The 24,506-nt window shown below is 29.5% G+C and overlaps 2 protein-coding genes across 2 annotated transcripts; one reads left to right on the forward strand and one right to left on the reverse strand.

Annotated features, from left to right (window-relative positions):
• Positions 1-8,273: 8,273 nt before the first annotated feature.
• Positions 8,274-9,007, forward strand: LOC124928145. The gene is made up of 3 exons (XM_047468678.1): positions 8,274-8,428; positions 8,505-8,753; positions 8,807-9,007. The coding sequence occupies exons 1-3, from the start codon at positions 8,390-8,392 to the stop codon at positions 9,005-9,007; spliced, it is 489 nt and encodes a 162-aa protein (XP_047324634.1). The 5' UTR covers positions 8,274-8,389.
• Positions 9,008-11,912: 2,905 nt separating this feature from the next.
• LOC124928157 lies at positions 11,913-13,285 on the reverse strand. Its single transcript, XM_047468687.1, has 5 exons — positions 13,151-13,285; positions 12,963-13,067; positions 12,447-12,608; positions 12,058-12,183; positions 11,913-11,960 (listed from the first exon to the last, which is right to left on the reverse strand). The coding sequence occupies exons 1-5, from the start codon at positions 13,283-13,285 to the stop codon at positions 11,913-11,915; spliced, it is 576 nt and encodes a 191-aa protein (XP_047324643.1).
• Positions 13,286-24,506: the final 11,221 nt, after the last annotated feature.

Raw genomic sequence — 24,506 nt, forward strand, 5'->3', positions numbered from 1 at the left:
GCAACGGCGGACATAGAGCTCAAAATGTTTGAAGCAGCATGCCAAATACTCTCGGCGACTAAGGAGCCGATAAAAGTTTCCGGTAACAAAGCGACATTGCGACTGGAGTACATACCGATTTGTGATATCTTCACAAAGGCGGTTCAGGCAAGAGGAGGAAACTACAGCAGCCTAACAAAGGACAAAATCAGGATGCTAGTCGGCCTGATAGAAGGCACAAAGGTGAACTGGGCGAAGGAGGTGTTCAACAACTTGAAGGATATGGTTAAAACCGGATTCCACACGGTCATGGGGATACACTGTTCCTCTCGGTAAAATCTTCCTTCACCATAACCTCAACATCGGTCCCGGCGTCACCATCCCATCAAGAAGCCTGATACGATCCAAACAATTCCTGAAAAGGAAGCAGCCGACCCCCGGTTCAACAGGTGGCCAAAAGAAGACAACCGGCAAGAAATCAGCCCCGGCGAAAGAAAAAGCCGAATTCAAGGGGAAAGAGAAGATAGTATTCTCAGAACCGCCACCGCAAACAGAGGAGGAAGAGTTGGCCTCCACATCTGAACGAACCGGATCTGAGAAGACCGATGATGAAGAACAGTCGGGCCCAAGTCCCGATAATACCGGTACGGGTGCAAATCCTGAGACCGCCGAGGGCGGTGAAGAAAGTAGTGAAGAAGAGGAGGAGGAGGACGAACCGACAAAGGCCGATAATATAGCGCGCAAACACCTAGAGGTCATTGCACGGCGAGATGATAACATTGGATAGATATACCGGGAATGGCACGAGCACCGGTTCAACAAACGTTATAGAGACATTCTACCAGACTTCACCGACGAAGAGTGTTTTCAGAGGCTGAAGGAAGTAGAGGAAATGGTCATGGTCCTCACCAACTTCGAAACTATTCACGAGGCCTTGGGGCGAACCTCCGTCATAAGACCGCGAGCCCGACTACAGAAGCTTACCGTTCTGATCCGGAAAATTAAGGAACGGTACGAGGAAACATCGGAGGATACCTTAACGCCTTTGGTGTTACAAAGGCTTGAGAAAGCGAGAGAAGAACTTGTTGAAGAAATAGAGCGGCTGGAGGTGATGTACAAACAAAGAGAAATACCGCACTATACAGCCCCACGGATCGATAAGAGTCCAGCTCACGGTCCAAAACCTCCAACGGCGAATCCGGCAACAAATGAAACCGATGAAAGGACGGACCCTCCTCTCACCGGGCAATCTCCACATAAACAACCGGAAGTCTCCGAACCGGGTGTTACAAAAGAATGGGTCAAGAGCCTCTTTCAAGAATTTGAAGACTCGACGGTTAACCCACTAGAGGAAAAGATGAAGAGAACCGTTAGCTCGACACTCCGGTTCGCCAACAAGACGAGGCAACTTTTGTTTTGGGCAGATAACCGGATGTCAGAAATCGAAGGTGACTACCGGGAAGATGCAGCTCTGCGCAGCAAACACCTTCGGCGAACCATGATTTTGGAGGATACGACTTGAAAGCTCACTGAGCTGCCAAAGGGAAAGAAAACACTTCATAACAAATGGATCTTTAGGATTAAAGAAGAACATGATAAAACCATGAGGTATAATGCAAGATTGGTTGTGAAAGGATTTCAACATAAAGAAGGTATTGACTACAATGAAATATTCTCTCTAGTAGTTAAATTGATGACAATCAGAACTATTTTGAGTTTGGTTGTGAAAGAAGACCTTCATCTTCAACAAATGGATGTCAAAATTGCTTTTCTTCATGGTGATTTAGATGAAGAGATTTATATGCGACAACCAGAAGGATTTAAAATCAAAGGAAAAGATGAGCTTGTGTTTAAGCTTCAGAAGAGTCCGTATGGTTTGAAACAGGCTCCAAGGCAATGGTACAAGAAGTTCGATAGCTTCATGAAAAGTAACAATTTTTTGAGGTGTGAAGCTGATCATTGCTGCTATATCAAGAGGTTTGATGACATGTTGATTGTTGGAGCAAGCTTGTATGAGATTAACAATCTCAAGAAAGAGTTGTCTGAAAAGTTGCAATGAAGGATTTGGGTGCTGCTAAACAAATCCTTGGGATGAGAATTTTCAGGGATGAAGAAGTTCTCAAGCTTTCACAAGAGGAATATGTGAAGAAAGTTCTTAGCAGGTTCAACTTGTATGATGCAAAACCAGTTACTACCCCCTTAGCTAGTCACTTCAGACTATCTAAAGATCAGTCGTCTTCAATAGAGGAGGAGAAAAATTACATGGCAATTGTTCAGTATGCCTCTGCCATTGGTTGTATGATGTATGCGATGGTTTGCACAAGACCAGACATAGTACATGTAGTGGGAGTTGTTAGCAGATTCATGAGCAATTCGTGTAGACAACATTGGGAAGTAGTAAAGTGGATACTACGATACTTAAGAGGAAGTATGAGTCTCGCTTTGTGTTTTTGAAAGTCTAATATGGGTTTGGAAGGATATATTGATGCTGACAATGGTGGTAATGTTGATAGTAGGAAGAGCACAATAGGGTATATTTATACTCTGGGAGGTACTGCAATCAGTTGGGTTTCAAAATTACAGAAGATTGTTGCTTTTTCTAGTTGTGAGGCAGAGTATGTTGCTGTAACAGAAGCTTCTAAGGAAATGATTTGGTTACAACCCTTTTTGTGAGAATTGGGTCAAGACTACGAAGTGAGACAGAGTATGTTGCTGTGATAGAAGCTTGTGTTGTGATGCGACAGTCAGAGTGTCATTCATTTGGCATAGAATCCTGTTTATCATGGCAGGACGAAGCATATACAGGTTCGTTATCATTTCATCCGGTTAGCTTTAAAAGATGGAGTATTAGCTATTGAGAAGATTCCCGGGAGTGAGAATCCAGCTGATATATTGACAAATGCTGTGACAAATAAGAAACTGAAGTTGTGTGCAACTTCAGTTGGTCTTCTTCGTTAAGACACCGAATGGAAAGCCACTATCGATCGAAAGATGATGAAGTTAGTCTCTAAGTGGGAGATTGTTGAGTTATGGAGCCTACACTTATAATAAACTCTACATTGTTAATTAGAGTTTATTGGATTTTCTTTTTGGTTTTTGGGCTTGGGCCTGACCAAAGTTATTTAGGTTTATTACCTGAATGTTTACCCTATAAATATGTGATTATTAAGGGTTTACATTGTTAAGACAGAATTTTAGAGAGATAAAGTGTGAGACAAAAACTCTGTATTCCTTCTTCTTCATAGTGTAATCTGGTGGTGGCTGAAGTGGATGTAGCTCAATTTGAGTGAACAACTATAAATCTCTGTGTTCTTGTGTTCTTCTTTCTTGTGTTTTTTACAGATTGTTTTCAAGCAAGTCGGATTTGGGAGATACAAATCCTAACAATTTCAGGTTCAATATCACAATGAAAACTAGTCAACAAGGATTTCAAACTAATTTCACATAATTTCAGACAAATATCACAATAATTTCATTCTAATTTCACCAAATTTCAGCCAATTGAACTGATAATCTTAATTACAATATCAAATAAACTTTCCAACTCAAATCCATTCATAATTTGAATACAAATCAACAAATAGATAACCCTGAATAAAAAAACAACTAACCCTAAATAAACAAACAACTAACCCCCAAATTTCATCCTAAATCAACAATCAATAAATATATATATATATATATATATCCTAAATATATAAATAGAAATCCAAAAAATGAAGAGAAATGGATTTACATACCTGCAGATCCGAGAAGATGAAGAGAGGCGGCGGATCTACGGAGTTCTGACGAAGAGACGGTAGGATCTAAGGAGTTCTGATGGAGGCGGTGGATCTGCGATTTCTTCTACCTTCGATCAACGACTTTGATGAAGTAAAGAAGAGCTTCGGAGGAGATTCGGTGGAGAAGAGAGAGCGTAGGGGAGGATTTCTGCCAAAAAACGCAATGTAAAGGGAAATACCGACAATTATAGTAAATCTGTTGGTATTGCCTCTTCCATAATGGGCGACAGTTTTACACATATCTTTTGGGTTTGGTCTTCAATAACCCAAAAAAAAATAAGTGCCTGGGAAGTAGGAAAAACCGAAAGATTTATATAAATCTTTCGGTTTTACACTTGAATACTAAAAGATTTAGTGTATATCTTTCGGTATAGGCTCTTTTCAAAAAAAATTTATTTACCAGATTGAAACATTATTATATTTTATCCTTCAAACCTAAACACAATCCTATACTTAGTAATTACATAAAACCTCTACTCATACAAATATAAAACATAATTACTCAATCTAAGTATAATCAAACACAAACTTTATACATCCTATTATAATCAAACACAAACCTATACTTGTAACTTCAATCACAATCCATATACTTGGAATATTGAATCACAATAGATATGTTTGAACAATTAAACAAGATTCATGTATTTAGAAACTAAAACATCAATTCAAAAAGAGGAAAAAAATTAGCGAAGAGTGATCAAAACCGAGAGATTTAATACAAATCTTTTGTTATTCGAGGGTAAATCCGAAAGATATACTTAAATCTTTCGGGTTTGGTCTTCAATAACCTAAAAAAAAGTGTCTGGGAAGTGGGCAAAACCGAAAGATTTATATAAATCTTTCGGTTTACACTTGAATACAAAAACATTTAGAGTATATCTTTCGATATTAGGCTCTTTTCAAAAAAAATTATTTTATCAGATTGAAGCATTATTATATTTTATCCTTCAGACCTAAACACAATCCTATACTTAGTAATTACATAAAACCCTACTCATACAAATATAAAACATAATCACTCATTCTAAGTATAATCTAACACAAACCTTATACATCATATTATAATCAAACACAAACTTATACTTGTAACTTCAATCACAATTCATATACTTGGAATATTGACTCACAATGGATATGTTTGAACAATTAAACAAGATTCATATACTTAGAAACCAAAACACAAATTGAAATAGGGGAAAGAAATTAGTGATGAATGACCAACACCGAAAGATTTACTACAAATCTTTCAGTATCTACACTAGTAAAAAAAGGGTAAATAGCTAGCAAACTTGGCGATTGAGTTTAGAATAATCGTTACTACTGTTCATAATGGCGATTGGAATTAAATCCAATCGCAACTACCATTATAATGGCAATTGGTCCTTTAACCAATCGTTACTAGCTTGAATGAAAACGATTGGTTATAAAACCAATCACTGCTAGACATTAACCGCGATTCCCAAATCTTTGACAAACGTTTCATCTTCTTAACCTCCTCTTCCGACTCACAGCAACAGCTCCAGAGATTCCCAGCAACAGGCGCGGTGGATTAGGGTTTCATCTTCTGAGAATGGAATTATGAACCTTCGGTGGATTAGGGTTTCATCTTCTGCAATAGACGTTTATAGAATGACGATTTATAGAAATACTTGCTTGAACAAAGAGCAGTCATTGACATTGATGGAGAGAAATTGCTAAATGAAGACAATGATGTTAGATATGTAAGTTACTAATCATTCATCAAGTATAAAGTCATTATTTCTGCCCAAGTGCATTTTTTGTATGTCAATGAGGGAATGGTTTTTTCATAGTCAGTTCAATTATCTTATCCATTTTTTTCTATATCTTATTATGATCATTGGATTAATTGAATTCACTCTTATTCTTGTATAAGAATCAATAATATATGTTTCTTCCTCGTGTTTTTGTTGGCATCAGATATAATTTTTAAAGTTATAATTGTTTTGTATTTATATGCAGAATCTCCTTGAGATCTAGAAGTATAACAAGTCTGATCTAAGTTGCATCCTCGCAGGTGATCCAACATCTGTTAGATGATGTTTCTGAATTTATATCAACACAGTACAATATGGATGAAGACAAGAGTGATGTCACTACAGACAAAAAAGGCTGTGTTCATGTGCTTAAAGCTTTTATTGACTATTTATCTGGACGCGAGAGGGAAAATTTTCTTACAATGAAATGTGAGAATAAAGACGCTGTTACTCTTACTACAATTCATCAGGTTTCCACTCCTAGCAAAACCATCCACATGTTGTAGTTCATCTGTAAATCTGTTACTTCTTGGGATTCTTTAACTCAATAAAATTGTGCCTTCTTTTGTTTATATTATTTTTGCAGTCAAAGGGACTAGAGTGAGACACCGTCTTCATAGTAAAGGTACTCTTCTGGTGGCAGATTCCTTTGCTGGCGTTTAGACCAAGAAAATGGTATTCAACTCTCTTCTGATATCAATTTGTATTGAAGTGTAGTCTTATTTCTCATTCATCATAAGAACTATAAATCAAATCTATTTTAAAGTGCTTAGTTGACCCTTAATTAGACAAAGTCTTTTATAGAATTTTGTCCAACAATTATGAAAATGCACTGATGATAAAAGAGTAATTGGAAGGAAGTTGTCTGATATTTATTGCTAAAGATATGAACTTTCTAACAGAAACAAATTTTTGTGATAAAAACTTCAGGCAAATGAGTCAGAGATCCCTTTGTTGCACGAATTTAATGGCATTGCAGGGGAAAGTTGCGGTGAAGTTTTTTCTTTCGTTTAGTTTTAATTTTCGATACTATGAACATATCTGTCTGTTTTGTTTCTTGATTCTACGTGTCTTTTCTTATCAAACAAAACAGCTAGAACATGAAGTTATTAATGATAAGTACTCAACATTATGCAGCTAAAGAAACTCAACAAAACAGCTGGTCGTGAGGTTCAAATCTCGCTTGATTGCGTTAGAGACAAAAACCTTATGCAGCTAAAGAAACTCAACATTGCTCTTTTTCCCGTTTGCTACAATGATACATACATACCCACTCTAGGTATGTATTTCGTTACTTTTAACAATTTGTGCTATTTGAAATCATGAATTGACTGGTTGGATTAAACGTCTTTTCTGGGGATTAATCTTTTTGGTTGTCTCTAAGCTGATGCATGATGTTTTGGGATTATAGGCCAAATACATTACTTATATATATATTTATACAATTTAAGTTTGTGATTATCTTCTTTTAAGTCATAAATAAACTACAGTTGTGATCTTAATCTGAGCAAATGAACTTGCACTTGAAATTTAGTGCACTGAGAATAACTAAATGATTAATGCGTATTTTGAAGGAGGATTATCAAACATCTATATGAAGATTCCATGAATTTTGAGTGAAATGATAACAAATAGTTATATTAGTATCATTTCGGTATAAGAAAGACTGATATTGATTAACATAATTATCTTAATCGGTTAACTATAAATTAATAACAATATTTATATATTAATAATTGGGTGTTTATCCTTTTGGTACAATATCGTCTTGATGATTGTTATAGGAAAAGATTTTGATGATTCCATTGATTTGAACTATTGGAAAAAACATAAGCTTTTTAGAATCAATTGAAAATGGTTATACAGTATGTGATAACTTGCCTCATTTATGAGTACAATATTATAGAGATTGTACTTTTTCAGAAATATCAATAATACATTATTTTATAGATCATTAATGTAAAATGTAATTGTTGTAAGCCAACAAAATAGAAGAAAAAGGGACCCCACAAGATTGTGTCCCATGAAATTAATGAGGTGGAGATTTTTTTTCCAAAATTTCCAGTATATATGTTTTAATATTTTTCAAATATATTTGTTATTCAAGGAACCAATTAGAACCAATTAGCTTGACTTTCAAAATGCTTAAATCCTAGTTTTACTTTTGACAATAATGCATGCTTCCCCTTGTCATTTTTTGTTTGAAGTACTGAATATGGAAGCTGCTAGGTTGATTTGCTAGTTTGGTGTTGAGTGAAGTGATTTCTGACAAATGGCTTAACTAGTTAAAACTTAAAAAATGCTTGTCAAAAAGGTTATGACTTATTCTTCGGTTTCAGTTAGAAGGATATGTTAAATGTGAACTAATAGTAGTAGTGACTTTAACATTGTAACTGTGTTTTTGAAGTGCACTTTGGGGCCTTCCACGAAAGTAACTGCATTTACTAAAAAAAAAAAAAAAAAGAATCAAAGCTCAAAGCAGTTTGGTCGGTGGAGCTGTGTGCTCATATTTTCTTGCCTTCTTTTTTAGTCATTTAATAATCCAAATAAACCACTTTGTGCATTAAACGGATTATTTTCAAATAACCCTACATTAAACAAGCTCTACTTCTAGAGCCTCAACTTTCTAACTGTCTTTGCATATTTTATTATGTAATACATCATTTCCTAAAATTTTGATTTTAATAACTGATGATGAATTTTTCTTCATGCCTAAGAGTGTTTATAGGAAAAACTTATCAAGTCAGACATTTATTTGGTATATTTTTCAAGTTCCTCTATTTGTGACAGGTGTTGATCTTATTTTTTGTCGTTTTATAGGCCGATGTTTTCCTGATATGCGCAAATGCAATGCAATATAATGCTTCCGACACTGTCTATTTTCGGCAGGTTTGTTCATTTCTAAAATAGACTTCTTTTAGAAAAATTGTTTAATTTTTGAATTGATTATGAAATATTTCACTAGGCAAAGACCATACCAGAGCTGGCAAAACGTGATTTTGATAATTTGAAAGAAGTTAATGAAGAAGGCAAACCACAGCCAAAAGTTGTTCGAAGAGGAAGGCCTCCCACCAAGAATTTGAAGAAGGAATTTTCCAGTCCTCCATCAATTGCACGTTGTGGGCCTGAATCTTCATACGATGCCACTCCTAATACAGGAGGTGAGAATCAGAATGCCTCGGGCTCAAACAACTACAGATTTCCGAAAAGGCTTGTAATTACAGATTTCATTTTCATGAATTTTCTTATGCAGCTTCTGTTTTGAAGGCTGAGGCAAAACATGTAAAGAAAAGGTTTATGTTAGATGAGAACAAGCGTTCCACATATAAGCTCTCTCAAGCATCAACTTTAGGCGATGATCCATATATGTTGACTTCCCTCAATGGGAAAACCAATCGGTTAATGGGGTACCGTAGAATTTGGTTAGATTTTGTTGCCTGTTCTTTTCACAGCAATATTTTATATTGAATGCAAATACTTTATAAAGATTGTGTTGAGGTAAGCTTTTGATGAATGAAGAATTTTTTTTTTTATTTTTATTTTTTTAAAAAAGTATGTAGCGATTACTAATCGCCAGAGACTGTATGGAAGTTGCGATTGGTCTTTTGTCAATCGCTAGAGACTGTATGGAAGTTGCGATTGGTGTTCAACCAATCGCCATTAAGTATAATTGCGACTAGTTTTAATCCAATCGCCATAAGATTATAGTGATTGGTATTATACCAATCGCCGCGTCCAATTAAGACAACGGCGAGGAAACCTCTACCGATTGATGGCGATTGGATTATAAGCAATCGCCTTATGTCTCCAGCGATTGGTTTAGAGGCTAATAGCGATTGGGAGACCAATCGCTATAGACTCTTTTTTTACTAGTGTTACTAGCTAAGCCGAAAGATATACTTAAATCTTTCGGCTTTGACCTTAAATAACCAAAAAAAATAAAACTGCTGAGAAGTGGGTGAAACCAAAAGATGTAGATAAATCTTTCGGTTTTACACTTGAATACCGAAAGATATGAGGTAAATCTTTTGGTATTTGACATTTTCAAATTTATTATTTTTACTAGATTGAAGCATGATTATATTTTATCCTTAAAAACTTAAACACAATTCTATATACTTAGTAATAAACAAAACCTCTACTCATACAAATATAAAACATACTCACTCATTCTACGTATTATCAAACACAAACCTATATACATCTTTATATAATCAAACACAAACCTTATAACTTCAATCACAATCCCCATACTTGGAATATTGACTCACAATTGATATGTTTGGACAATTAAACAAGATTCATGTACTTAGAAACCAAAACACAAATTGAAAAGGGGGAAAGAAATTGGGGAAAAGTGACCAAAAAAGAAAAATATACTACAAAACTTTCGGTATCTACTAGCTAAGCCAAAATATATACTTAAATCTTTCGACTTTGACCTTAAATAAAAAAAAAATTGTTGGGAAGTGACCAAAGACGAAAGATATAGTCTATATCTTTCGGTATATCCCTTAAAGAAAACTCAATACTTAGCCGTTTTTGAAATTCTTTTTGAAATGGATCAAACCCGAAAGATATAGTCTATATCTTTTGGTATATTACTTAAAGAAAACCCAATACTTAGCCATTTTTTGAATTTTTTGGAAGGTATCAAACCCGAAAGATATAGTCTATATCTTTCGGTATATCCCTTAAAAAAATTCAATACTTAGCCGTTTTTTGAAATTCTTTTTGAAATGGATCAAACCCGAAAGATATAGTCTATATCTTTCGGTACATCCCTTAAAGAAAACCCAAAACTTAGCCGTTTTTTTAATTTATTTGGAAGGGATTAAAGCCAAAAGATATAGTATATATCTTTCGGTATATCCCTTAAAGAAAATCTAACACTTAGCCAATTTTTCTGAATTTTTTTGGAAGGGATCAAAGCCGAAAGATATAGTATATATCTTTCGGTATTGAACCTTAAAAAAAAGACTGTTTTTTAGATGGATTCAAAGCCGAAAGATATAGACTATATCTTTCGGTATTGTCTCTAAATACCGAAAGAAATGTAGAGACTGTCGGCATTTTTTCTCATTGGCGACAATTTTCTTCTTTTCGGCACATATACCGATAGATATATAAATCTGTCGAAAAATCTTTCGGTAAACCCCCTTTTTTTACTAGTGGGGTAGAAGAATTTATTCAAGTTTCTATGCACAATGCTAATGGTATGAATGGAGGAAATATATTGTGTCTATGAAGAAAATACGGAAATCGTAAATTTCAAGATTTAGAAACTTGTAGAAGTTATTTTTATCGTAGTGGTTTCATTGAGAATTATCATACACGAGGAACCATCAAGTCATTTTGTACATTTTTCAGATGAAATTAATGTTTAACCAAATTTTAGTGTTGACGACAATAATTCGTACTATAGAATGATTTCAATGATGCAGCTAGTTATCATCTGCCAATACAAAATGAAGGTGCAAGTTCTTCCTCACATGTTCGGTAGATTGATAAGCCAATTTTATTTTATTTTGTTAATATCTTTCTGTACTCGACACAATTTCCTTTTTTTTAGTATATAAAAGTAATTTTCTGATCCATTCCTTAACCCGCCCAGATTGGCAATTTGGGTTTTCACATTTTCCAAACATACTAGTTAGTGAACCATGTTGTACTATGAATGGTGTGAAGATATACACTATATATATTTATGGACATTTTAAAGAAAATCTAGAACTTCCATAATAAACATAAACCCCAATCCTTTTTTCTTTTAATTTATTTTCATATTATTACTTATTTTAAAAATATATAAATAATATAAAATATATTTATATATATATTTCAAAATTAGTGAAAAATAAGAGAGACAAATAATTGATGGAGAGAAAAGAGAAAGATGAATAATAATGAAGAGAAAACATAATATATATATATATATGTGTATCTTTTTACCCATTTGCTGGCTTATTGGATTCAAATCTTGGATTGAGTTCTATATATAATTAGTAATATATATATAAAAATTATGGACATTCTCTAGATCTTCCTGGACCTCCATAATAAAAATAAACCCCCCAATCACTTTTCCTATTAAGAAAACTTGGAATTCTTAAGTCATAACATTTAGGCTTTGCGACCCTTTGTGTAAGAGACCAGTCAGGACTACTCCATTTGTGTAACCTCTTCATGACTTGAAGATTGCGGACATGACTAGCTCTCGTACCTTTCACGGGAAATTGACCATTGCCCATCTCAGTAGTCGTGTGCTCACCTGAATCATCTTTGTAATACACTTCTCCGCCCCATAAAATTTTGTCCACGGTTGAATTTAAAGCGTTGAAATAAAGGTTGAAAATTATACGTGGCCAGTATCCTATAAATCGTCGTCCACTTGCAGCCACCAGTTTCCTGTTTCAGAGTCCTGCATGTCATTGTCACGTCAAATTTTGTTAAATAACAACTCATTTTCCAATAATGACATACACTTAAAAGGAATACGACGACACGATATTTCAAACCTTGAAGACAGAAACTTTTATCTCGCTGGAAATCGATAGGGGAGAGCCGACAGCAAAAGTCCGGCTTGTTTGCACGAAGCCTTCGCATAAGAGATTATAACATCCTGTTCTGTTATAGCGATCACTCTGCATTGCAACGTGAACTAGCTAGGTTACTAATTAAACAAATTGACAACAAACATTATGTTGAATAATAATCTTATAAAAACACCCATTATGTATGTTGGAAGAGTATAGAGAGAACTAACTCACTGTCCAATATATAAAAAACCTTGTTTGATGGTCTCCAGACAATAAGGGATGGACCTAACAAAATTAAATAAATATAATGATTAAAACTTATACATATATATAAATAAGTAAAATGTTCAATTGAGTTTTGTACTTACTGTCCAACCGGCTTCAATAGCGTTTAAACGTGGTGTGTCCATCGCAGTTAAGAGCCAAATTTGCGCTAAACTGAAATCATTTTGCTGAGTTCGAGGATTCGGAACACTGAATTTTGCAGAAGCTCCTAAGTATGCTCCTTCCTTATCCCATACCACCGCATGCTAACATTTTAATTTGCTACAAATTACTTAAAAAAAAAACATAATTTAAAATGTAATGAACATAATCATACATTAGGATTTTTATTGTCTCCGACTTTGATGGCTGAAAGTGGCTTCTGAAATGTCTTAGTTTGACGTCGAAGGGATCTTATAATAGGGACGGTTTGAAATGGGCATTCTCCATTTTTATGCCAGTCCTGGACAAGCTTATTCTTGGTGAAAGAGTTATCCCTTTTCATCTATATATATATATATAAAGATTAATTAAATAGCTTAATCTTATAATATAATTAAAGATTACAAACCAAGAGTTTAGGAAATATTTCCAAAGGGGACTTATGTGGTATAATGTACCTGTTTCTCCAAGTTAAGATTGAGTTGCGAGCTCTTAATCAATGGATTATCGAAACTGATTTGTTTGTAGATACTAACACAATCGATAATATCTCCGTAGTCACTCTGCATACATCATAAAAGATTTTATTTTATAACTTTAATGTTGAAATTGAAAAGCAATAAATGATGACGGTGATGGTGATTACCTTGATGGTTTTAACCGTTCCTTTGGGTTTTGACAAGTCAATAACGGTTGCAGTGGCCTCTGTAAATCCATGGTTTAACAAATGGGCTATGGCTATTATCCCAAATGCAGAGATCAATGCAAGAAAATTCATCATTTTTAAAAATGCATTCAAGGAGGATTCTTTCTTTGAGAGTCATTAGTGGTGGGTTATATAAGACTTCTCGAGCTTCCTTATGTTTAAATCTATTAATTGTAAGAAAAGAAAAATATAGACCTATCCCATGGTGTTTAGGCATTAATTATACATTTTTTTTAAAATAAATTAATTGCATCATAATAAAATATAATCAAATCCAAATGGAAAGACATTTCTTTTTCTTTTGTTTTTAATTTTTTTTTTTTACGTAATATATATATAATGATGCTTAATTTTCTAAGTATCTAGATTGTCAGATTGAGAGCTCCGATTAAATTGGATATATATGTGAGAGTAAATGGATACTTGGGTCGGATTGTGGGTTGACCCGCCCACAAATTTAAAACGGTTAAAAATAAAATAAAATTTTTCATGTTTCAAACTTGCAACATAAAACAAACAAACTACAACCTTTAACTAACTAGGCTAATAAAATTTTATATTTTAAATTTAATACCAAACTAGATAAACACGGTTAACCCGCACATAAACTTAAAAATAAAATTTAAAATATTATCACATTTTTAGCGTAATTTATTTTCACGATTTTTTATATCATTACTTGTACAAATGTACGGCCTTGATGCTAGTTTTAATAAATTATAAAGGAATAAAATTTCCTTTTTTTTTCAAAAATAAGATTTACATTCATGAAACTTAAAAAAAATTAAGATACACATAATTTTATATAAATATAAATAGCAAAGTCTTTTACGAAAATAAAAACTCAAACAAACATATCGGTATATATTACAGTTCAATGTCATATAATAATATATTTATAAAATATTATAAAAATATAATAATTATATTGTTTAATATAAAATCTATATATTAGGCATGGGTGTTATTTAATATATACATTTAATATAATATCTTTATATTTTAACATTATATTAGAACCAAGTTTTCATTTTTAAGCACTACAATCATAGTCTAGTTTTTTTTTGTTGCTTTATCAATGGTTAGTTGAGATATTTATTATAATATATTAGTTTCAATAATCATTTTCTTTTTAAATATTTTGTTGATGTTTTTATTTTATTTTGTTATCATAAACTTACATTTTTTTTCCGTTATCGTTTCAACTAAGGGTGAAAAAATTATCTAAATTATCATTATACAGAAAATATCGTACCGTAAAATATCAAAAATGTCAACTTTTTCGGTATACCCAAAAAATGTAAAAAATAATACCGATACCGAAATTATTTTAGGGTAAAGGTACGAGATTTTTAAAATTTCCATATATTGATATATATAATATTTATAAATTAAATATATATATATATATATATATAATACTTACAAGGAAATAAATAATTACTAATTAAATTTTAAATAATTATACTTTAATTTCTATTTTAAAAAATATATCTACAAATGCATGAAATTTTTAGTAAGATCAAAAGTTTATTAACGAATTAACCAATTTTATTAAATTTATTTTCTTATCCGACATATTTTAATAAATTTTATGTTAATTAAATTATAAAAATATAATTTTTCAAAGTAAAATAAAAATTAATTATATTGTAATATTATTCTGTTATGCAATTTATATACATATATTAAGCTAATTTTATTTCACGATAATATATCTTTTTATTCAAAATATATTCAATGCGGTTTAATATATTGTTAAGTTAATTTCAAATATAAAACACAATGAAATCTGAGACACAAGAGTTCACGACTAGAAAGAGAGTAAGAATTACTTCAAAACCAAAACTCTTTGTAACTACTAAATAGTATAGAAGTATATTCTAGAACTATGAAAAGAAGAAAAGTTGATGAAAAAATACATCAATAAGGGTATACAAGTACTATAAAGTTGATTTCAGACATTTTTGGAAGTTCTAGAGGGTTGAAAATTACTTATTAAAAATATGTAAGTTGAGTCTGCTTTACGAAACAAGTGAGGGAAAGAAAGGGTTTTGTTCCACACAATTTTAAGCCAAAAAATGTTGTGAATAAAATTAATAGTATGTTCTTTATGTACGAAGGTTATACGCCGATATTATACCAAAATCAAGGTATATCGAAATTAATGTACGATAAACATATGGATTTTTTTATACCGAAATTTTTTTGTAAGATATAAGGTATGCATAAAAAGTTAAGGTATATTGTACCAACCCGTCCCTAATTTCACACTAACATTCAATGTCTATGAGATTCTACCTTCTCTTTTGGTTTATTTAGTCATCCCCTTATTTGATAGGTCTTAATACTCACGAGTAACTTCGTATTCTTTTATGTTGTTATTTCACCACAACATTTAATGCAAGTAAAATTTTACATTCTTCATTGATTTATTAGTAAATACGTACACTATTATCTTGTCCCATTTTTTTTTATGAATCTCAACACTCACGAGTTTATCCAATTTGAAAAACATAACATTATCATTTCACAATCTCGTCTTCAATATCGAATTGTCAAAGTCTATATATTATACATAAATTTTTATTTAATACAAAATGAATTGCATCATAAAAAAAATCTAATCCTTTTGGAATGACATTTCTTTTTATTTTTTTTAAAATAAATTACGATTTACATAATTTTATATAAATTATAAAGAGATAAAATGTTCTTTTGTTTTCAAAACTAAGAATTACATTCATGAACTTTTTTTTTTAGAAAAAGAAATAAAATTTACATAATTTTATATAGATTATAAAGGAATGAAAAAAAGTAACACAGTATTCTACGAAAATGAAAACTCAAACAAACATGAGAATCAACTCATAACATTCTTTACCAAGAATTCAATTATTTAAAGTATTAAAATATTTCTCCAATCTTAATAATTATAATTTTAACTCATAACATGGTTTGCATCTCCATCTAACAATTTTTATTTATAACTCTAATATATTTATAATTAATAATAATTTCAATTATATATAAAATCAACTCTAAAATAGAACAATTATTTTTTTTCGATTTTATTACTATGTTATTTTCATTTAAAACTGACACCAATTCTTTTTGTCAATAACTTGTACTCTAAATCTTTTAGATTATAATCTCACTAACAAGATTATTAGATCATGTTATAAAAACACTTAGAGTCTACAACCAATGGCCGAACTAGGTACAATCCTCTTGAATCGAGATAAGGAAACACTCGGGTGGTATGAGTCATTCGTCGTCCGATATTTTTACGTTTTTTTATTAATACTGTAATTATATTATATTAATTATTTAAAAATTTAATATAATGTTTATATATTATGCGAGGTACTTTTCCCACCCTCACCCTCATTATTCAATTAACTCTAAAATTACTTATTTATCCCTATCACTTTTATATATTTATCTTTCTTATTTCATTTATTTTACTTATTTTATTTAATTATTAAGTTTTTTTATTAAATATAATTAATTAATTAATTTTTAATATGTTTTTTATTTAACTTTATTTATTTAATTAAAAATACAAAATATCATTATTTTTATATTATAATTATTTAAAATATATTAAATATTGAAATATGTACTAATTTAATAAAATATAATATTATTATTTAAAATAATAATAATTAGACTAATTATTAATTATTATTTAATAGATAATTTTATTTATAAAAAAAATTGAATCATTCAACTATGTTTTTCATAAGTATTTTAATATATATATATATATATATATATATATATAATTAATATAATAAAATATTAAATATTTATATTTTATTAAATCAAGACACACTTTAATATTTTATATATTTTAAACAATTATAATATAAAAATAATAATATTTTATATTTTTAATTAAATAAATAAAATAGAAAAAATATTAAAAATTAATTAATTATATTTAATGATAAAAACTTAATAATTAAATAAAATAAAATAAGTAAAATAAATAAGATAAAAAATGTAAACATATATAAAAAAAGGAATAAATAAGTAATTTTTAAGTTAATTAAAGAGTGAGGTTTGAGAATATGGGAGGGGTGTGAAAAGCAATTTGCATATATTATATATAAATTATGTAATTCAATAGATACTATTTAATACAATATTTTTCTATTATAACATGATATTAGTTCAAATTTTTGTTATAGAGCACACAAAATCATAATTTAGTTTTATGTTGCCTCTATCAACGATTATTTTAGTTATTTATGGAGGGCTCTAAATCTCTAATAATTTATTATATTTTTTATAAAAATTAATTTTCTTTTTTTATATTTTTGTTGATATTTTTATTTTGTTCAATTATCATAGATTTGAAGTTTTTTTAGTTGTTGTTTCACTCTAACATTCAATGTCTATGAGATTTTTCCCTTTTTGCTGTTTTTTTAGTCAATACACATTTATTTCGTTGTGGATGGATCTCAAAACTCGCGAGTGACTTCGTAGTTCTTTTTAGATGCTATTTTGCTAATGCTGATAAAATTATAACTTCTTTGTTGATTTAATAGAAGGCACGCTATCATCCAATTGTTTAATGAATCTCAACACTAACGAGTTAATTCAATTTGAAAAAAATAACATTATAATTTCATAATCTGATCTATTTCTCCCATATACTCATTCTAACCATATTATAAAAAACACTATGAATTAACATGATCATATGCTTTTTCGTTATCGAGTTTAACAAAAGTACATTTATCGCTTCTAAAGTTATTCGAATCAATATATTCATTGACGATTGTAGACACTTATTTTTAACTTAAATATGCGATCTTATGTCGATAGAATCCCGAAAATAATTAATTTTGAACTTTTAAATTCAAAATATAAATAATAAGTTGATAATTAGGATAATTAAAATAACTATACATATTATTATTAATGTTATTGTTTTAAGTATTTTAGGAATAAGAAAAAATAATAAGTCAAAATATAAAAAAAAAATATAAAAAAATATTTTAAACATAGAATAAAACTGAAGGTTAAATATTTCTTCCACCTAGTGAGTTCCCTTAGTAATAGGTGAGGGGATTATGAGAGGCCGTGAGAGGGATATCCCAATTAAGAGCATCTCCCTATATTGAAAGCCTTTAAATTCCCTAGTCGGTTGGACAACTCTCTCTTACCTTAAAATTCATAGACGGGACATCTTTGACCACTTATTGTCACTAGACTCGTTGACTCGTCGTGCCTGAGCAACATAACCACGTCGGAAAACCTATTATGTGTCTACTATATATATTAAATACATGTATACACGTAAATGAGATAGACGTCCAAGAGTACGTTCTAAAATTCCTTTGAAAAAAAACGCATAACATAACAAGTTTATTGTCTTTGAGATTTTGTTATGCAGATCACGATATATATACTAGATCGTTAGCCAAGTGGAATAGGATGTTCAAGAAGGCCAACTACGAGGTAAGAAAACTCGCTCAATAAGACTATTAATCAGATGAACATGATGAAGGAAGCACGTAGAAGTAGTCCAGAGCAAAATGATGAAGGAGAAGACGAACGGGAAAGCTCCATAGTATGCTCCTTCCTTAGTACGTAACGCTGCATACTAACATTTTAATTTATTAAACTAAATTATTTTAAAATAATAATTTAAAATGTAATAACATTATCATATATCATGCTTCATAATGTCGACATTCTTGATGGCTGGAAGTGGCTGTAACGACCAAGTTTGACGTCAAGGGATCTCGAAATAGGGACTGTTTGAAATGGACATTATTCATTTCTATGCCAGTCCTGGATAAGCTTATTCTTGGGGAGAGAGTTATCCCTTTTTATCTATAAAGATTAATTAATTAACTAAGAATTTATGAAATATTTCCATAGGGACTTGTGTGGTATAATGTACGTGTTTTACCAAGTTAAGATTGAGTTGCAAACTCTTAATCAATGGATTATAAAAAAATGATTTGCTTGTAGATAACAAGGCAATGGGTTATTTAAATAACCAAAACTTAATAAGCCAAAATATAACTCTTACTCTTATAGAATGAATCCTCCTTGATGCATTTCTCATTTATGAGATGGTGATTTTGTTATGCATCGATCTCTGCATTTGGGATACTAGCTATATCCCATTTGTTACACCATGGATTTACTGAGGCCACTGTTAAATTTTAGGACTTGTCAAACCCTAAAGGAACTGTTAAAACCGTCATTAATTTCTCTTCAGTTTCAAGATTAAGGATAAAATAAAATATTTTATAATCTATGCAGAGTGACCAGAGAAATGACCTTGATGGTTTGAATAGTTCCTTTAGGTTTTGAAAAGTCAATGTGGAGATGGAGATGGAGATGGAGATGGAGATGGAGATGGAGATGGAGATGGAGATGGAGATGGAGATGGAGATGGAGATGGAGATGGAGATGGAGATGGAGATGGAGATGGAGATGAAGATGGTGTAACAAATGGGATATGACTAGTATCAATGAAAAATTAAATCACCATTTTCTCATAAATGAGAAATGCATAGGATTCATTCTTTAAGAGTAAGAGTTATATAAATACTTCTTCGGTTTATAGGGTCACTAGTATAATAAATAATTGTGCAAATGTCATATTTAATATAAATCAAAATAATGTGATCTGATGTGAAATTAAGTTTATGACTTATGAGTGTATTTGTCATGAATATAAAGTGAGGATACATAAGTGGAATTTATAATTTTATGAAGGGGCTAAATTAGAAATGACATAACTATAATAACTAACTTAATGTTGGTTATATGTAAAGTACGGACAATTCTATTTTGCGTCCCCATCAACAACATCAACAGAGAGAAACTTATTGACGTACTCATCAAATTAAATTGGAAATACCATTCCATAAATAAAATCTAAAGAAATAAAGATTAAAGACTTTTTCTATTACAAGAAAGAAAAAATTCAGATCAATAAATTAAGGTAAGTTTAAGCTTTATTTAGATTTTAATTTCTCACACATTATATAAGGATTTAATTAGGATAATTCTAATAAAATTGGTATTAGAGTCCGTCCTAATTAATGTAGTGAGAATATATATATATCATTCCGCTTAAGATATATGTGTTTGAATTTATGATAATTTCAAATCATATCAATATGATAATATTATTAAGAATATATATTTTAGATTTGAAATTTTAAATCAGATTATATATATATATATATATATATATATATATATATATATATATATATATATATATATATATATATATTTATAGATTGTATGATGTTATCATAAATATTGATGCGAAGAGATATTTAAATTATCTCACAAGATCCCTAGATTTAGGGATATTTAGATTTTATGATAATTTCAAATGATGTTTTCGGATTATATATATATATTAGTTTATATTCAATTTGATGAAGAATATATATCTTATATTTTCATTAAGATTGTATATTTTGAATTTAGATTAAATTTTATGATGTTATAACGATAGATTAATGAATATTTGAATTTTCTAAATATTAAAAATATAAGATCCCTAAATTTATAAATATTTGAATTTTCTGTTTGATGCAATATATAATTGTAAAAAGTATGTTTTTCTGAAATATAAATATATATATATATTTTGATAATATCAAATAATTAGTACGGAATATAAAATTTATAATGTTATCCTCTTATATATTTATGAATATTAATATATTAGGAGAGAATTCATAATCACATTTATAAATTAAGAAATTGAAGAAAAAAATTAATTATATTCTTTGTTTGTGAATTAAAAAGAGTAGAGTCAATTTTTTTTAATAAATTTAGATTTAGAAAAGAGAAATTTAAATTCTCATGTATTAGGCTACAAGAATTTTTTAAAATTTGTTTAAATAATTCATGAAGATTAATTTAAGACATTACAAAATTTCAAATTCAAGAATTAAGATTTAGCATATAATTTTATTTTTTTATAATAAAATAAATTAAATATTTCTTTGGTAAATTATATATTATTGATTTGGGTTATATACAATAATATGGCATTTAAATTCAAATTAATGATATTTTTGTTCATTATTTAGATTGTATTGATTAATACAAATAATCACCAAAGTGACAATGTTTGTTGAAATTAATTCAAGACAATTTTGAATGGTAGTATTGTGTAATTCATGTGATTATATTATTTGACCTAAATGCTGATAAATAATTGACATAATTTCATACATACTTGTTATGATAAATATGTAATAATTACAAAGTCTTATTTATGTGAATAATTAATCCATCCAAAGATAAATTAATTATTTGACATATCTTATTATTAATATTTGATCATTATACCAAAATACTATTAGCAATTAATATTACTTTCAAAGACTTGATATTAATGTTGCATTAAGTATTTTGAGATGGGATAAATCATTATTTGAATTTAGTTATTACTTAATTTTATAAATGTAAGCAACTACATTATTAAATATTCTAAGTGATTAAGGGCTATAATTTTTATGATATCAAGTTAAAGATATATTTTTTTAGACGAGACTGCAATATTTTTTTTGAGGATATTGAGTTTGAGGGGAAAAATAATTTTGTCTTTGAAAATGATTTAGAGCAATAATTCATATTTAGGAAGATTTGATTAATATCTCAAATATTTTTTGACATTCATAAGGACTTTATTCCTATTGATGATACAGTTCAAAAATCAAAAGTAACAAGAAAGTGTTGATCAAATTTATAAAGTACAAACTCAACAACCTCAAAATTAAGTGTCTTTACGACAATTTAATTTAATCGAAATACTCTTTATGGACAATTTTATGGCACTCATTGCATATTTTGATATGAATCTTCACCAAAATAGATGTTAAGGAGTTTCTCAATGGAGACAATGAAAAACAATTTCGTGGAAAGAGAAAATTTTGTGTCGAGAGACCAAATTAATATGGTTTGCAAATTAAAGAAATTAATCTATAGACTTAAAGAAGTATCTCTTTAGTGGAACCATAAATTTCACAAAATAACAATTCTCTCTTTTGGTTTTGAGGTGAATTTAATTGATTATTTGTGTATCACAAGTTCAGTGGGAGTAAACGCTTATTTATGGTTTATATATGGGTGGCATTTCATTTGTCACACATTTTTCTTGATATTAAGTAGCCCAATAGTTATGAGATATTTGACAAGAACTAAGAATTAAATGCTCATATATAGAAAGTCGGATAGTCTTGAGATCATTGAGTATTCTAACTCCAATCTTACGGGATGCCAAAATAGTATGAAATCTATTTCGGTTTATATTTTTCGCTAGTTGGTTTTGTCGTTTCTTGAAAAAGTGTCAAACAAACACTTAAGGCATCATCCAATATTGTAGCGGAATTTGTGACATGTTACAAGGCATCAAATTATGTGATATTGACATCAAGTTTCTTGTTATGAAAAAAATGATACAGGGTTGATAGATTTGTATAAAATATTTATGTACAAACTTTGTGGTTATGAACCCCTTGACAATGGATTTATCGCCTGATGTTTTTCATGAGAATATTGCTCGTATGAATGTCGTATAGATCAATGATCTTCAACTTAAGTGGGAGTTTGTAGTTTAATTGTCTTTCAGTTTAGTTATTTTATAGATACTTATAAAGTTTCTTATTCGGGTCAGAAATTAAATATTATTTAGTTTATTACACTATGTATAATTATGTTTAAAATATGATCTCACTAAAGTCAAGTAAGACCGGTTGAAAATAGACATGAAAATATCACTTGCATGAAATTTTCATTTCTCACTTTCATGATATGATTTGTCAATTAATTGTATTGATTTGTGTGATCACTGTTGGGTCTAGCTGTGCTCAAATACAACGATGAGCTCTTTGGTCCTATGTAGGGGTGAAAAAAATTACCGATTTTAAAGGTATATAAAAAATATAGATATTTAAGGTATACCGAAAAAAATGTAAGATATGATACCATACCGAAATTATTGGTACGATAAAAGTATGAGATTTTTAAAATTTGAAATACCGAAATAGTATTTATAAGTTAATATATATATATATATATAATACTTATAAGGAAATAATTAAATATATTTTTTTAAATAATATCAAAATATAATTATACTAAAATATTATTCAATATATACAATCTCTACCTTATCGATGAGATTGATTTTTTTTTAACTTAATATGTTTTTTAGGTATGAAAGGTATAATACTGATACCTTACCGAAATTAAGGTATACCGAAATCAAGGTAAGGTAAATGTATGAATTTTTTGTATACCAAAATTAAGGTATATCAAAATCAAGGTATACCGAAATCAAGGTAATGTAAAGGTATGTATTTTTTGCATAACGAAATTTTAGGTAAGGTATAAGGTATGGATAAAATACTAATGTATATCGTACTGACCCATCCTAGTCCTATGTTGATATGATTAATTGATAAAATTGTTTATATAGAAATGATTGAAATGACAAAAAACTTCAGGCGCATTATGGTTGATACATTTATTTTTGTACATACGTGACCCAATGGAAGATTGTTGGAATTTATAGGGTCACTAGTATAATAAATAATTGTGCAAATGTCATATTTAATATAAATCAAAATAATGTGATCTAATGTGAAATTAAGTTTATGGCTTATGGGTGTATTTGTCATGAATATAAAGTGAGGATACTTAAGTGAAATTTCTAGTTTTATGAAGGGTTAAATTAGAAATGACCTAACTATAATAACTAGCTTATTGATGGTTATATGTAACGATAATAGTCCCCATTTGAAGTACGAACACTTATCCTCTGTGTCCCAACCTATTAACGTACTCATCAAATTGGAAGAACCATTTCATAAATAAAGTTTAAAGAAAGAGAGATTAAAGACTTTTTCTATTACAAGAAAAGAGAATATTCAGATTAGGATTCAAATTTTAATTTCTCACACTTTATATTAAAATTTAATTAGGATAATTCTAACATTTGGATTATTTAAATAATCCAATTAAAAAACATCATATCATTATCATCGTATCTTCAAATCACTTAATTCATTAATCAAAATAATCTCTATTTTAAATTATTATTATTATTATTTATTATTATTATTATTATTATTATTATTATATATTATATATTAATAACTTTAAGTATTTTTACCAAACAAATCTCTAAATCCTTCAAATATCAACAATCATTACCATTTATATATCCAAGTATTTTGAAAAACCTCAATCCAGACTGGACTTAATACCTTTACAGATTTCTTATGTTTTAAAT

Source organism: Impatiens glandulifera, chromosome 1 (assembly GCF_907164915.1).
Source record: "Impatiens glandulifera chromosome 1, dImpGla2.1, whole genome shotgun sequence".
NCBI lineage: Eukaryota > Viridiplantae > Streptophyta > Magnoliopsida > Ericales > Balsaminaceae > Impatiens > Impatiens glandulifera.

What these genes read in the sequence shown, in the direction of transcription:
- LOC124928157 (XM_047468687.1), bottom strand. Translation starts at nt 13,285, where the DNA reads ATGATGAATTTTCTTGCATTGATCTCTGCATTTGGGATAATAGCCATA. An exon ending in GAACGGTTAAAACCATCAAG is followed by an intron (nt 13,068 to 13,150) that starts GTAATCACCATC and finishes TGATGTATGCAG; the next exon opens with AGTGACTACGGAGATATTAT. An exon ending in ATCTTAACTTGGAGAAACAG is followed by an intron (nt 12,609 to 12,962) that starts GTACATTATACC and finishes TTAAAATGTTAG; the next exon opens with CATGCGGTGGTATGGGATAA.
- LOC124928145 (XM_047468678.1), top strand. Translation starts at nt 8,390, where the DNA reads ATGCAATATAATGCTTCCGACACTGTCTATTTTCGGCAG. An exon ending in ACACTGTCTATTTTCGGCAG is followed by an intron (nt 8,429 to 8,504) that starts GTTTGTTCATTT and finishes ATATTTCACTAG; the next exon opens with GCAAAGACCATACCAGAGCT. An exon ending in ACAGATTTCCGAAAAGGCTT is followed by an intron (nt 8,754 to 8,806) that starts GTAATTACAGAT and finishes TCTGTTTTGAAG; the next exon opens with GCTGAGGCAAAACATGTAAA.